At 36.9% G+C, this 16313-nt stretch overlaps 1 protein-coding gene across 3 annotated transcripts in view; it reads right to left on the bottom strand.

Moving 5' to 3' along the window:
* Nucleotides 1-16313, bottom strand: part of TAPT1 (transmembrane anterior posterior transformation 1) — a 133565-nt gene that overhangs the window by 27830 nt on the left and 89422 nt on the right. For 2 of the 3 annotated variants that reach the window (XM_081332078.1, XM_081332080.1), the window contains exons 6-9: nt 13784-13881; nt 13584-13653; nt 12586-12666; nt 5072-5181 (exon numbers count right to left, since the gene is read on the bottom strand). In XM_081332078.1, the coding sequence (XP_081188204.1) occupies nt 5072-5181; nt 12586-12666; nt 13584-13653; nt 13784-13881 (359 nt within the window). The remainder of the gene's footprint in view (nt 1-5071; nt 5182-12585; nt 12667-13583; nt 13654-13783; nt 13882-16313) is intronic. The other variant, XM_081332079.1, reaches the window with a different exon arrangement.

The following is a 16313-nucleotide window of genomic DNA, read 5'->3' as shown; positions in this document are numbered from 1 at the left end:
TACAAGCCTTTGACTTGGTTTTTATTTTGGAGGAGCCACTTGAAACAGCTACTAAACTGTTTATTTATTTATTTTATTTATTTATTTAGATTTATATACCGCCCTTTCCCGAAGGACTCAGGGCGGTTTACGGGGCATTTAAAAGAAAGTCAATACAAACATTAAAACAAATTAAAAAAGATTAAATAGAACCCTGAGAAAATTAAAACCCAGTTAAAATTAAAATTAAAAAATTCTCAGCCTGGGCCAGAGAGCTCGAAGAGCCAGGTCTTCAGGTCCCGGTGGAATGAACGGAGGTTGGGGGCGGTCCTAAGCTCCGCAGGCAGCTGGTTCCACAGGGCAGGCACACCCACTGAGAAGGCCCTACCCCTGGGTGTTACCTGCCGGCAATCTTTAACCGGCGGCACCCTGAGGAGACCCTCCCTGTGGGAGCGCACTGGACGAAGGGAACTTGATGCGGGCAGCAGGTGTTCCCTCAAATATCCCGGACCCTCGCCATTTTGATTTATTGAGATTTTTATACCGCCCTTCTCCCAAAGGGACTCAGGGCGGTTCACAGGGCATAAATATAAACAACAGTACAAACATTAAAAGATAATTAAATTAATGCCCAAGTTAAAACCAGAATAATAAAACAAACCTATAAAAACCCAAGTACCCCCATCAGGCCAGACCCGCTAGTTCGAATAAATGGGTCTTCAACCCGCGACGGAAGGATCGGAGGTCTGATGCCATCCGGAGCTCAACCGGCAGTTGGTTCCATAACGCCGGAGCACCCACAGAGAAGGCCCTCCCCCTGGGGGCCACCAGTCGACATTCCCTGACAGGAGGCACCCTGAGGAGGCCCTCTCTGTGGGCGCGCACAGGGCGGAGGGGAGTCGACGCCGGCAGCAGGTGGTCCTCGAGGTATCGCGGACCCATGCCATGTAGGGACTTAAAGATCATAACCAAAACCTTGAACCTTACCCGGAAGACAACTGGTAACCAATGCAGCTCACGGAGCAAAGGTGTAACATGGGAGTACCGGGAAACTCCCAAGACAACTCTCGCGGCCGCATTCTGTACCAGTTGGAGCCTCCGAGTAGTCTTCAAGGGAAGTCCCATGTAGAGAGCGTTACAGTAGTCTAGGCGAGAGGTCACGAGCGCATGAGTGACCGTACACAAGGCCTCCCGGTCCAGATAGGGCCGCAACTGGCGCACCAGGCGAACCTGGGCAAAAGCCCCCCTAGTCACGGCCACTATGTGATCCTCCAAAGTGAGTCGTGAATCTAGGAGGACTCCCAAGTTGCGAGCCCTATCCACAGGGGGTAAAAGCTCACCCCCCATAGAAAGAGGTGGAACATCGCAGGTGTCTCGGGAAGCCGGAATGTACAGCCACTCAGTCTTGTCAGGGTTGAGTTGAAGTCTGTTCCTCCCCATCCAGACCCGAACCGCCTCCAGGCAACGGGACATCACAGCGAGGGCATCACTGGGGTGGTTTGGGGTCGAAATAAAAAGTTGGGTATCATCAGCATATTGATGATACCCCACTCCAAAACCACGAATGATCTCACCCAGCGGTTTCATATAGATGTTGAACAGGAGAGGCGAGAGGACCGACCCCTGAGGAACTCCACAAGCGAGAGTCCTAGGGGTCGACCTCTGCCCCCCTGCCAACACCGACTGCGAGCGTCCCAGGAGATAGGAGGAGAACCACTGAAAAACCGTGCCTCCCACTCCCAATCCCCTGAGACGCTGCAGCAGGATACCATGGTCGATGGTATCGAAAGCCGCCGAGAGGTCTAATAGGACTAGGACAGAGGAATACCCCCTATCCCGAGCCCTCCAGAGATCATTCACCAGAGCGACCAATGCCGTCTCCGTGCTGTGCCCGGGCCTGAAACCCGATTGGTAAGGGTCCAGATAATCCGCTTCATCCAGGACCAGAGGGAGCTGATGCGCCACCACACTCTCAACAACCTTCGCAAGAAAGCGAAGGTTGGAGACTGGACGAAAGTTGTTCAATACAGCTGGGTCCAAGGCAGGCTTCTTGAGGAGAGGTCTCACCACCGCCTCCTTCAAGATGGTGGGGAAACAACCCTCACTCAAAGAAGCAGATATAACCGCCTGGAGCCAGCCTCGTGTCCTCTCCCTAGCTGCATAAACCAGCCAAGAAGGGCACGGGTCCAATAAACATGTGGTGGAACTCAGCTTCCCCATAATCCTGTCCACTTCATCAGGGGTCACAGAATCAAACTCCTCCCAGATAACATTGATAACATTGATTTAGGGCTTTATAGGTCATCACCAGCACCTTGAATCTCACCTGAAGGGCAACTGGACGCCAATGCAGCTCGCGGAGTAGAGGTGTTACATGGGAGTATCGGGAGACCTCCATCACGACTCGCGCGACTGCATTCTGCACCAGCTGAAGCCTCCGGGTGGTCCTCAAGGGCAGCCCCATGTAGAGAGCGTTGCAGTAGTCTAAATGGGAGGTCATGAGCGCATGAGTGACTGTGCGTAGGGCATCTCGGTCCAGGTAGGGTCGCAACTGACGCACCAGGCGAACCTGGGCAAAAGCCCCCCTGGTCACGGCTCCTATATGGTCTTCAAAAGTGAGCTTCGAATCCAGGAGGACGCCCAAGTTGCGAGCCCTATCAACGGGGGGTAACACCTCACCCCCCATCGTTAGAGATGGAATAGTCTGGTTGACCCGAGATGCCGGTATGCACAGCCACTCAGTCTTGGCAGGATTGAGACGAAGCCTGTTTCTCCCCATCCAGACCCAGACCGCTTCCAGGCAACGGGACATCACGGCGAGGGCATTGCTGGGTTGGTTTGGGGTGGAGAAAAAAAGTTGGGTATCATCAGCGTACTGATGATACCCCACCCCAAAACCATGAATGATCTCGCCCAGCGGCTTCATATAGATGTTGAACAGGAGGGGCGAGAGAACCGACCCCTGAGGAACTCCACAAACAAGAGGCCTCGAGGTGGACCTCTGCCCTCCCGTCAACACCGACTGCGAGCAGCCCAGGAGATAGGAGAAAATAGAAATGTTTGCAGAACTGGCAGGTTTGAAAATAAATAGAGATAAGACTAAAGTATTAACAAAAAACCTAACAGACAAACAGAAAACTCAATTTACAAAAAAGACAAATCTACAAATAACTAAAAATGTTAAGTATCTAGGAATTCACTTAACAGCAATATGTATAATATTAAAAGAAGATACTGCTAAGCTTGTAAGCCGCCCTGAGTCTTCGGAGAAGGGCGGGATATAAATGGAATTAAAATAAATAAATAAAATAAATACAGTAACTATGAAAAATTGTTGAAACAAATAAAATTGGACTTGGAAAAGTGGAAAAATCTTTAGCTGTCGCTGTTAGGAAGAATAGCTACAGTTAAAATGAATATTTTACAGAAAGTACTCTTCCTATTTCAAATGATCCCTGTAAAACTGGGAAACGTTTTCTTTGATGACCTAAATGCAACAATATTGAGATTTATCTCGCAAGGGAAGAAAGCACGAATTAAAGTGAAAAAGTTACAAGAAGCTAAAAATAGTGGAGGATTTGGACTCCCGGACTGGAGACTATATTATCAAGCAGCCATTCTACCATGGCTTAAAGAATGGATTACGATGAGAAATAAAAGACTATTGTACCTAGAGGGGCACGACCTACAAATTGGTTGGCATGCCTTTCTATGGTACGAGAAAAGTAAAGCACATAGATACTTCCAAAATCACTTTATAAGAAATGTACTCCTTTCAGAATAAAAGCAGAAAATCTATATTAAACTATCTGAGTGGCTTTCAACAATGGAAGCTTTTGCTTACCCAAACTTAATTAAGTATGACAAAGTCTTTACTTACAAAGATATCCTAGATAAGGAAGGAAAATTGAAAGACAGACAAGACTTACATCGACATGGTATTGACTTAGCATGGTGGCCGTATTTGTAAATTCAAACAAGATATAGAAAAGATGCAAAGAGATGGGATTTTATAAAGAACAGACAGAATTTGATCAAATATTACTAAAAACAGATGAAAACCTGATTAAGAAACTTTACAGATTTCTGCTAAACTTAAAGATGGAAGAAGAACAAGTAAAAGATACAATGATAATGTGGGCAAAAAGCTTTGGATATTCTATAGATTTGGAAGACTGGCAAAAATTATGGGACAGAAATATTAAATTGACTAAAGCAGTTTCATATAAAGAAAATTTGTATAAAATGTTTTATAGATGGCATATGACACCAGTAAGATTAGCTAAAATGTTTAAAAAATACCTCAAATAATTGCTGGAAATGTAAACAAAGGCCAGGTACCTACTACCATATCTGGTGGGTATGCCCTAAAGTTCTGGCTTATGATACATACATGGTTGGAAAAGATGACTAAAATACAGGTTGAATTTAAACCAGAACTGTTTTTGTTAGGAATATTAGGAGCTAAGTATGAAAAGGAGAATGAGTATCTAATATTGCATGTAATGACAGCAGTGAGAATAGCATTTGCCCAATACTGGAAAAATGAAAACCTACCAACTGAGGAGTTTCTAATTAAGAAAATTTTAGAATGTGCAGAAATGGACAGATTAACTTTAGAGATTAAAGAGAAAGAGGATTCAATTTATTTTAAAACATGGGATAAATTTTACCAATGGTTAGGAAAACGAACTAGTGAGAAATGAATGTGATATGTTATTTTGAATATATATTAGTAAGGAGAATGATATGTATTGACTAATTGATACCGTATATGATTATCATTTAGCATATATATTATAGCTATTTACTGTTATATTAATTAGTCTTAATTGAACATATATACCTGGACAATAGTCTGTTTGCTAAAGTTTGAAAATGTTATTGGGGGGCAACCCCAATGTTGTTCCCAACCCCGTTTCTACCCTAATCGCGATCTTGACCCCATCCCAAATCCTGATCCTTACCCTGGTCATATCCTCTTCCTAACCCTATAAAATTTAATAAAAACTCTTATATAAAAAAAGCATCTTTGGAACAACTATGACCTGGATGACTGAGAATCTCCACAGACGTTTAATTATATACTTACATCAGCTGTGATGTCATTGAATTTGGTTATGAAAGCATGTTTCACAATATCAACAGCAACCTCTGATGCAATCACCATACAGACATCAGGAAACAATACCCAGAGATGATCTGTAAAAGAAGGAAGGAATTCACAGGAATAAACTGGGTATGGAACCGAAACAAATGACCTAAACATAAATGGAATGTCTACTTCCCCTCAATATATGCAAAATAAAATCCTTCACATTATATTTTAAATTGTCAAAAAAAAAATTCTGCAGGTAAAGCATTTCTCTTTCAGTAGAGTCATTACAAGTGGTCAATCTTCTCTTCCCAGGGCTTGGGAAGATCTTGGGCTTTTGGAGTTTTATAAAGATAGTATCATAAGATCAAAGGAACCATTGATTTCTCAGTTAAATACAAAATAGGCTCTGCAAATCTTCTCTCCTCTAGTAGCAGATGTTGTCCTTGTAACAAATGTGCCACACATTTACGGATTTCCAGTTTGGTGTCATGAGATGGGCGAAAGAAATTGGGGCTCCAGTTTCCTAGTCCAATTTTGCTCCATTTGGAGACACTAAGGGATCGGAAAGTTGCCCTGGAGAGGCAATGAAGAGGAAGGGAAGCCTTGGGAGCCTGGCCGATAGCAGTCGGCCCAAATGAACCAAGGAACCTCTTCAAACGGACGGGAGAAAGGCTGCCGGTAAACGCACAGGCAGCCCAAGTCATAGACAACCAGAAAAGAAGCGAAGAATGGCGGCATGCTGATTGTCAACAATGTTCTGAGATCTGAGTGAGAGTGTTTTTTTATTTCTCTTCCCTGTGGACTTAGAAATATAAATCCCCAGATTGGATAATTTCCAAAGCAAAGACCCCAGGAAGACTTGGGAAGAAGGGAGTTAAAAGTGGCGAAAAATTTTAAATGGGGGAAACGAAATTAAGAAATACAAAAGAATATACAAAAATGAAACTGGGACTGATTTAAAGAAAATTTTGCTAACCTTTATTATGAAAAAATATTTGTTTTTTTTTGTGAAAGCATTTTTTTTAAAAAGTTTTTTAAACCTGGATAGACATTACAGTTAATAAGGACATCTAGTGGTGAGAAGAGATACTACAACAATACAGAAAGAATTTGAGAGGTTGCTGACCTTGGACTAACACCTCTTGTAAACAAAAAGAACTGTGTGTGACTTTATACTAGAAAAGACTTTTTACAATCATATCTTTTTACCCTGGATATAACTATAATAGAAACTATTTGGAAATAGAGGGCTTTTTATATATTTGAAATAATGGGAACATTTGGATTAGCCTAAAACAGTTGGCTTTTTCATGGTTGGTTTATAGCCTAAGGCTAAGGTTGGCTTCTTTTTCTTTTTCCTTTTCTCTTTGTGGATTTACAAAACCTGTTCAACTGAAAAATGAGTGCACCAAATCTCACTAAAACCATGGGGGGAAAAATCTCTTCTGCACCTTCTTCTGGAACATATTTATTTATTTTTATTTTTATTCCATTTATATCCCGCCCTTCTCCGAAGACTCAGGGCGGCTTACAAACTTAGCATATAGTCCAGCAAGTCAGGGATCTATTGAAACAATGTTACAACAAGAAAAGACAAACAGCTTTCAAAAAGAGATACAAGCCATGCTACAGTTAATTCAAGAAACAATGCAGAAAAATCATGAAGAGACAAAAAAACAACTTAGATAAGCTAAATGAACGAATGCTAGATATAGACACAATTTGATGCCATCAACAAATGATTGCTAAAAATGAACAAAAATTAGGAAAATGGAAGATAAATCAGAAGAAACTGATGAAAAAATGGAGGCAATAATGGAAGAAAATGAAAGGCTAGAACAAGCAAATCAAAGCTTAGAAGGAGCAATTGCAGCCCTGGAAATGGAGAAAGCTGTACACTATCTAAGATTCCAGAATATATCTGATGATAAGAAGGAAGATGTAGCAGAAGTGATTATTAATCTACTGGCAGAGGCTCTAAAAACAGACAGAGCTGAGATACAAGAGGAGATTGATGAAATATTTAGAATGAATTCAAGCTATGTGAGGAAACATAAACTGCCTAGAGAAGTTCATGTAAGATTTGTAAAGAAAACAATGAGAGATGAGATACTGAGAAGTTAGGGATGACCCATTACAATACAAAAATAAAGAAATTGTGGTGTTGAAGCAGATTCCTAAAAGAATAAAGGAACACCCAAAAACAATATCATTTTCTGACCACAAAGTTAATTGCAAAAGGTTGCAAAAGGTGTAACTTTAGATGGTTAATGCCAGAAAGGATCTTAATCAACTGGAATAATACAAGATATCGATTGGATTCAGCTTGGAAGGCAGAAGACTTTGACGAAAGAAACAGAGCATTTCTGGATGAAAGAGTACAACACCAACAAGAGGATAGAAAAGGCCAGAAACTGACAGAACAAGCAACAGAGGAAATAACTACACAAATAGAAGAAGAGAAATACAAGTCAGATCAAGAGGGGGAGGGAATGGCAAGAGAGCAGAGGACTATGAGATCGACAAGACCTAAATATAAGTAAATAAAATGGAGAAGGAAAATGGATATTTTTCAGTGAATATAAATGGATTGAACTTTCAATCAAAAAGGAAAAGAATCTTTAAAAAATTGCAGAAATTAAATACAGTATTGATATAATTTGTCTGCAAGAGACACATAAAAAAACAATACTATAAACTTTTGGAATACCCAAAAATTGGGAAACTCTACTATGCATCAGCACAACAAAAAAGAGTAGCTGTATATGTCAAAGAGACAATAGATTCTAAAATGATTTATTCGGATGAAGAAGGAAGAATTGTGATGGTAGAAATATTTTTAAATCAAAAACAAATACTTTTGGTAGTAATATATGCACCAAACAGTAAACAAGAAGAATTTTATCAAAATCTTCATAGAAAAATAGCAGAAATGGAATATCAAAACATCTGTCTAGTAGGGGATTTTAATGCAATAGTAGATGGGTCATTAGATTATAAAATTAGCAAAACAGGAAAACAAGGAAGAAAAAGATTACCCAAGACTTTTTTTTAACATGATAGAGGAAATTGGTGTACAAGATACTTGAAGAGAAATGAATCCAGGAAAATACAATATACATTTTATTCAAACAGTCATAAATCTTGGTCCAGAATTGACATGATTTGTATGATGCCTGAATTAAGAACTAATATGCAGGAGATTGAGATAGAATTAGGCACTTGGGCAGATCATAATCCTTTAAAAATGATGTAGAAAGGAATGCAAAAAAAATATTAAGATGGACTTTGAATCAATCTACATTAAAAGAGGAAGAATTTATAGACAGCAACAAAAGAAATGGGAATTTTTCTTCAAAGAAAATAAAAAAGAAGATACATTACAAAATATATGGGATACAGCCAAAGCATATTTTTGAGGCCAAAAAAACAAAGAAAAGAGACAACAATGTCAATTGTTAAGAGAAGAATTTAAAAAAATAGAAATAGAACTACAAATAAACCCACAAAAGAAAATATTGAAAAGACAAATGGAAATAATAAAACATAAGTTAATTTTAATAGAATCAGAAAAATTGGCACAGCAAATCAAAAAGGCAAAGCAAAACTTTTTTGAAAATGCAAATAAACCAGGAAAATGGTTAGCTTATAAACTTAAAAAAGGAGAAAAAATTGATAAACAATTTAGTAGATGAAAAAGGCTATTTACAATTTAAAAATGAAGCAATAAAAAAGATAATTAAAGAATATTATGAGAAACTGTATGGGGAAAAACAATTCAATATATGGGAAAAAATAATTTACCAAAAATTCCAGAAAACCTTAAAATCATGTTAATTGAGAAAATAACAATGATGGAACTGATAGAAGCAGTAAGAAGACAAAAAAAATGAAAAAACACCAGGACCAGATGGGCTCCCGGCAGAGTTGTATAAATATCTACACTAAGTACATAGTTGAAAGATGTGTGTAATGAACTTTTATTGGAGGCTAAACTCCCAAACACATGGACAGAAGCAAATATTACTCTGATACCAAAGGAGGACTCAGATTTGACAGAGATAAAAAATTACAGATCCGATATCATTACTAAATGTGGACTATAAAATCTTTACTTCAATAATAGCTGAGAGACTGAAAAGATTTCTGACTGAATTTATATATCCAGATCAAAATGGATTTCTACCAAAGAGACAAATAAAAACTTAAGAATTATAATGGACATACTGGAATATTATGAAATGCATCCAAGGAAACAATTGGCACTAGTATTTCTAGACACCCAAAATGCATTTGATAATGTTTCCTGGAAATTTATGATTCAACAACTAAAAACAATGGATTTTGGACAAATTTTTATAAATATGACTAAAACAATATATCATAAACAAACAGCAAAAGTGATAGTAAATGGAGACTGTACAGAGAATTTCGACATAAGAAAAGGCACAAGACAAGGATGTCCACTATCTCCACTGATATTTATTTTAACTTTTGAAGTTTTAAATAGAAATACTAGACAAGGTCCAGAAATTAAAGGACTGGAAATAAAAAGTGAAACTTGTAAATAGCAAGCATTTGCAGATGACTTGATATTTATCTTAGAGGAAACTTTAGAGATGATTCCTAAATTATTGGAAAAGACAGAACAGTTTGGAGAGAAAGCAGTACTGAAGATAAACAGAAAAAACCAAAGTGATAGTTAAAAAAGTTAAATAGTTGGGAATATATTTGATAGCAAGATTTTCAACAATGAAAGAAGATAACTATATAAAATTACTGAACCAAATAAAACTTGACTTGGAAAAATGGAAAAATCTGCAACTGTCGATGTTAAGAAGAATTGCTACAGTGAAAATGAATATATTACCAAAAATACTTGTTTTTATTTCAAGCGATACCTATAAAACTGGAGAAAAAAATTCTTTGAAGACTTACAATTTCCCTAATTTTAACATTTATTTGGCAAGGAAAGAAAGCTAGAATTAAATTGAAAATGTTACAAGAAGCTAAGGGAAATGGAGGTGTTGGCTTGCCAGAGTGGACTTTATATTATCAAGCAGCAGTATTAACATGGGTAAAAGAATGGATAATTCTTAGAAATAAAACATTGCTGTACTTGGAGGGACATGACCTACAACTTGGTTGGCATGCTTTTTTATGGTATGTAAAAATAAAATACATAAATACTTCGAAAACCACTATATTAGAAATGCATTATTACTAACATGGTAAAAAATAAAATGTAAAATATACTTGAAAATTCCAGGATGGCTTTCAACAATGGAAGCATTTGTACATCCAAATTTAGTCAGTCTTCAGAAAATATAGACATATAAAGATATTCTAAATTCTGAATTGAACTTAAAATCTAAACAAGAGATGGAAAATCAGGGTATTGATCTATCATGGTGGTCATATTTACAAATGCAAGTGAGATATGATAAAGATGTTAAATTGTATGGATTTTACAGAGAGCAGATCTTGTTTGATCAGATATTATTAATCTCTGATGAAAAACTAATTAAGAAAATGTATAACTTTTTATTGAATTTGAAAATGAAAGATGAACAAGTAAGAGAAACGATGATAATATGGGCAAATAATTTTGGATACAATATAGATTTAGAGAAATGGCAAAGCTTGTGGGAAAAAAATATACACTGACAATGTCAACCTCTTATAAAGAAAACTTACATAAAATATTCTATAGATGGCACTTGCCACCAGCAAGATTAGCAAAAATGTTTAAAAATAAAAATATGTCAGATAGATGTTGGAAATGTAATCACAAATCAGGTACTTATTATCATGTATGGTGGACATGTGTTAAAGCAAGGAGATATTGGACAAAAATACATAGTTGGCTAGAAAGGATGTTGGGAAACCATATAGATTTTAAACCTGAACTTTGTTTTATTAGGTATAATGTCAGAAAAGCTTGATAAACAAAGTATATACTTAATTTTACATGTGACAACAGTGGCAAGAATCATATTCGCACAATATTGAAAAAATGAAGAAATACCACCAGAGGAAGAAATAATTAAAAAAAATATTAGACTGTGTGGAAATGGACAAACTTACTCTGAGGTTGAAAGAAAAAGAAGAGACAGAATATTTTCAAACTTGGGACTTATTTTATCAATGGCTGGAGAAACGAACAAGGGATTGGGAATTTAATTTGTATTAGTGAATGATAAACTCAGACAACATGTTTATTGAATAAGTACTTTTGAATTGTATTTTAAAAGTCAATAAAAACATATAAAAAATGTGCCACGCACTTAGTTTCAAAGAGGGAAACAAAGCAGACCTTGCTACATCAACTCTACAAGAGCATCATAAACTAGAGGTGGAAACCAGAGCAAACCCTGGTTTTAAAACTTTTCAAAGGTGAGACTAGAGGACAGCATAATAGTCATCCTCATTAATCATATGCAAGACAGTTGAAGGGTCTTTTCTTAAGCTGCTAGGCCTAACGCTAGACTGCTTTGCAGAGATCAGAATCAGGAGACTGGTGTTTGTTTCAAAGATCAGATGTTTTCAAATCATCCTGTAAAAAGTTTTAAGTGTGGTGCTGCTGCACTATGAGTGTGCTACTTTCATCCCAGGTAATTCATCTAGGAAGGAGAAAATACAGATACAGAGAGATTAGACACATTTCCATCCATTCCATTTTTGTAACTGCAAGCCACATGAGAATCTTCTTCCCAAACAGAACAGTGGCATGAAAATCTTAGAGGTGATCATTAATAGTTCTAATGGCGACAGATTTCTCTCCAGCAAGGTATCAGAATTAATTCAGTACATGGAGCAAAATAATCTAAGCAGTTGACTCTTTGTGCAGATTTTTAATCCATAATTATAAAAGCTAAATCTGCAAACACTTAATCACCATGCAGTCAAAATGTGAATCAGGACCAACTTCCTGACACTATCAAAGTCCTAAATCTGATTTGCATAGGGGTGAAATTGCATATAACCAAAGATACTGAAATAAATTGTGCTCTACTGAATATGTATGGAGCAGAGCAAAATACAACAGTCATTTGTTACCATGTCACTAAAAGCACTTCAGTAACTTGTAATAGACGGAATTAAAATTATGTACCAGTCAGAACTCAAAATACAATGGCAATACAAAAAATAAAGTGAAAAATAAATTGAAATGAAAAAAATAAAGCAAACAACCTTATTTTATTACAGCCACAAAGAAATATTTGACAATTAATATATACTGCTCAAAAAAATAAAGGGAACACTTAAACAACACAATGTACTGTATTTAATAGTAGGATGTCTTATTTTCTGTTCCCTTTATTTTTTTGAGCATCAGCAGGTATTGCAGACCTAATTGGCAAAAGAAAAGCTCAGAACCATACTGATTGGAAACATGTGGAAGAGGCCTTCATCCTACATTGGATAGACAATGGCTAAAATGATGATGATATACGAACATATTTAAAATATTTCATTTTAATGTTTATGTCTAAAGTAGTCTTTACCTGGGTTCCATGAAAATTGTTCCATATTTCTTAGGCAAACTATCAGTAATAGCACATAGTTGGTGAATCTCTCTTTGATATCTAAAATAATTATGATAGTAATCTGTTAACTCTAAGAAGTTTCCAGTTTCTTAAAAGCCAACTATATCGAAGATCCATGAGGAAGGCAAATAACACACTCATAATTTCATACATGTAGTCCTCAACCTACGACTGTAATGGAGCCTTCCCATTACAGTTGCAAATGGTGACACCATTGAGACAGCTAAATTTTTTCTTCACCTTCTCATGGCAAAAAATTGCAGAAAGATTTTCTTTGCTTCCTTCTTTCCTTTCCTCTATGGCAGTGTCTCATCAAGATAAGTAACTTACAGATTTTGCCACCCTCTGTCCAGGCATGCAGTAAATTTAGCAAATTAAGTGGTTAAAAGGGATCAAGATTTCCAGGGATCAAGACTGCTGGTAGGGCCAAACTTTCTTCCAAATACTGAATCAATGGCTTTCAAAAATTTGTGATATCTTGCATGACCCTAAAATGATAGATGGAGTTGCATTTTCCAATCCTATGAATAAAATTAGAGCTACCACATTTGGGCTGCAGAAATCCAAGTTCTCAATTTTGGGCTGCTCTTTATAGGTTGTTTGGGTTTTGCAGTTGGCATGCCAGGCCAAGCAAACCCAATAAATATCTAGCTAAATGATAGGCAGTTTTGATAGATAGTTCTATGTGTGAAGTTAACTACCACTTAGATCTTATTCCAGCAATTTCCAAATTTCCTTTAGAGGAATGAGATTTGAAAGCCTTCTGACTTTGCCTCCCCATGGATTTAAACATTTATGACCCCTTTCTAAATTGCTTGTGCCCATACACACACACACACACATCACAGCCCACAATCTAGAATCTGTATGACTCAGTGTCACTAAATGCACCACAGATTTCAGACTTTTACACAAAGAAACTAGCATGAATGGTTATCACACAAAAATATACATACCACTATTTGACATCTGAAATAAATTGTTCTTCTCAAATTTCTTGAAAACACTTCCTTTTATTTCCACAAACTGCATTTTAAAGAAAGCAAATTCCCATTTTAGGCAAATCTGGATTTAAAAGAAAATTTCTACAAAACCAAATTATTACTTCTTAAAAACATCAAATGACAGATTTGCATTAGATCCTTCTAACACTTACATTGTTAGACATCATGATAGTAAGAAGTGATTTATTGTGGGAGTTGAAGGCTACATTGAGTGTTGTTGCTTGCACCATAATAAGGATAGCATGCAAGACTGTAGTCACATATATTAAGGAAAAAGAATTTTACTAGAAAATATTAGTCTGAATTTCAAGATCCCCCTCAATAATCAGTAGAGTCTGACATTTCATCAAGTCATACTAAACAATACACTCAAAGATTCCCTTAACTCAGGGATGTCAAACTTGCAACATCACGATGTGTTGCGACATATCGCGACTTTTTTTCCATTGCCGGCAATGGGGTGGACGCGGTTTCAGCATGAAGCATCCAGCCCGTGGACTGGCAGCTTGACACCCCTGCCTTAACTACTGATTCAAGCATGCAGTGAAACTTCCTTTCTTCAAGGCACGATTCAAGTGAAGTTGCCAAAAGAAGGTGTTATGGCATGGTAGTGAATATTGGCTATTAAACAGTAATCAATTCCACAATATATTTCTTTAGATTAGTTGTAGTTTCTTCGCATTTATACATATTTCCAAACTGGCTTCATTCATTCCTCTTATTTTACCCAATCATGAAGTTTTGTATTTCTCTTCTACACATCCAATTTTTCTAATATTCAAATATTATAAAAAAATTTTAAATAGCTAAAGCATAGAATAATTTGTGTGCTGAGATAGATCAGAAAATGGGTTGTTTGTTTGATTTCCAAGCTTGGCAATTTGGCTGCAAATAGTTCATCATCTCCATTCGGAGGAATATCTTCAATGCGCTTTGAATTGCAATTCAAAGCACACTGAAGATATCCCTCCCAAATGGAGACTAAGCCTTTGCAAATAAATCGCCAAGCTCAGAGATCAAACCAACAGCCCAACTAACAACCCAAACTACTAATATTCAAACACATCTCAGATCAGAAAATAACAAATGGCTTTGTAGGCTGTTGCTGATTCATGACCAATTCAGACAGGAGTAAAAATTGTTTGTGGCATAAATATTAATTTATCCTTTCCATGAAAAATATTTGTAAGAAAGTTGCTGTGATGATAGCAAATGAAATCAAAGAACTGACAAGACTTATGAAAGCTAACAATACAATAATGTATGAGATAGTACTGCCCCAAGACTTCACAATGGTCAAAAGTTTCAAGTAGATATTTACATATGTGTATATCCTTTTTAATTTCCAAATACCCCTGCACTATAGAAGACAACAGTGATGTGCAAATCCTTTGTAAGCCACCATGTCTTTTTTCCCAAACTCATATAGCATCTTCCCTACCTGTTCCTGAATTGTTTGGCACACTTTGCCATTTTGGTCTGCTGGAAAAAACAAAGCAACTGTTTGTAAATATGAACACCAATGGAGACAGCCAGGAGCAGTTCATGAAGCAACTGTATGAATCTGGAAAAAAATGCAACTGTTTCAATGATCAGTTTATTGCAATGCACATTTCTTGAAGGATTTGTAGACCCAATGGATAATTTTACTATAGTATGAAAGTCATGCGAGGGTACTTTTTATCAGCCTTAAAATTTATTTTTATATTTTTAATTAAATATGGAGGCTGCTTTTCCATGGGACTCCTCATGTGGCCTTATAACAAAATAAAGTATGATACCAAAGCAAAGATATTAATGAAACAATTTAAATAACAAAACAAGTGAAAATGTTATCAATAAGAAAAAGTTAAATAATAAAAATATAGCACCATCAAGCAGCATACCAAAAGTACCCTCCCCCACAAAAGAATTAGGTTAGGGTTGCTAATTTCTTCATGCAAAGGAAGAATGAGAGTACAAGACAAAAATTATGCATGCTTATTTTAATATTGAAAAATCGTGGTTTGGGATTACCCATTTTATCGCCTTTGACGATGTGCATGGCTGAAATGGAGTTGCCTTCTTCAGAAGAAATTGATATTTTAGATCATGTCATTTAATTATTAGGCTGAGTGCTTCTTGATGATATATCACAGAGAAGTTTGGAAATTAAGCAAGTAAAAAGGATGAAGAAAAGCTTTTATTTTTTGGCATTAATCAAGGCAGCATTGAGGAAGAGTACTAAATGTTATAATATAGCAAGGCAGCCTATTAAGAAGCAAAATCCAAATGCTTGAGTCATTGCTGAAATGTTTCTAATATGCATGAAAATAATTTGTCATCCAAGAATAATCTGTAAAGTATTTACTTATGGATAGACAGAAGGAGATTTAAAGAATCTATGAAGGCCTTCTGAAACCAAGTTAAATGGAGTACTCTGAATTAGGATTAGCAACCTACAGATTTAGCCACAGCCAATGAACAAGCTGGAATGTAAAAATAAATCCCACTTTTAGCCACTGCTAACATGTGTCTCAGACAATGAGATTGGAACCCCACCCAAGTTGGAATCCCCCAAGTCCTTTAGAGCAGAGGTTCCCAACCTTTTAGGCACCAGGGACCAGTTCCGTGGAGAGGTTTGTCAGCAGAGGAGAGGGTACGTGGTTTTGTGTGCTGCCTGTATCTCATGGATGAGGCCTT

The sequence above is a fragment of the Vipera berus genome (assembly GCF_964194415.1).
Source record: "Vipera berus genome assembly, chromosome: 7".
Lineage (NCBI taxonomy): Eukaryota > Metazoa > Chordata > Lepidosauria > Squamata > Viperidae > Vipera > Vipera berus.
The sequence above is the reverse complement of the archived record's forward strand: the minus strand, read 5'-3'. Positions and strand labels throughout refer to the sequence as shown.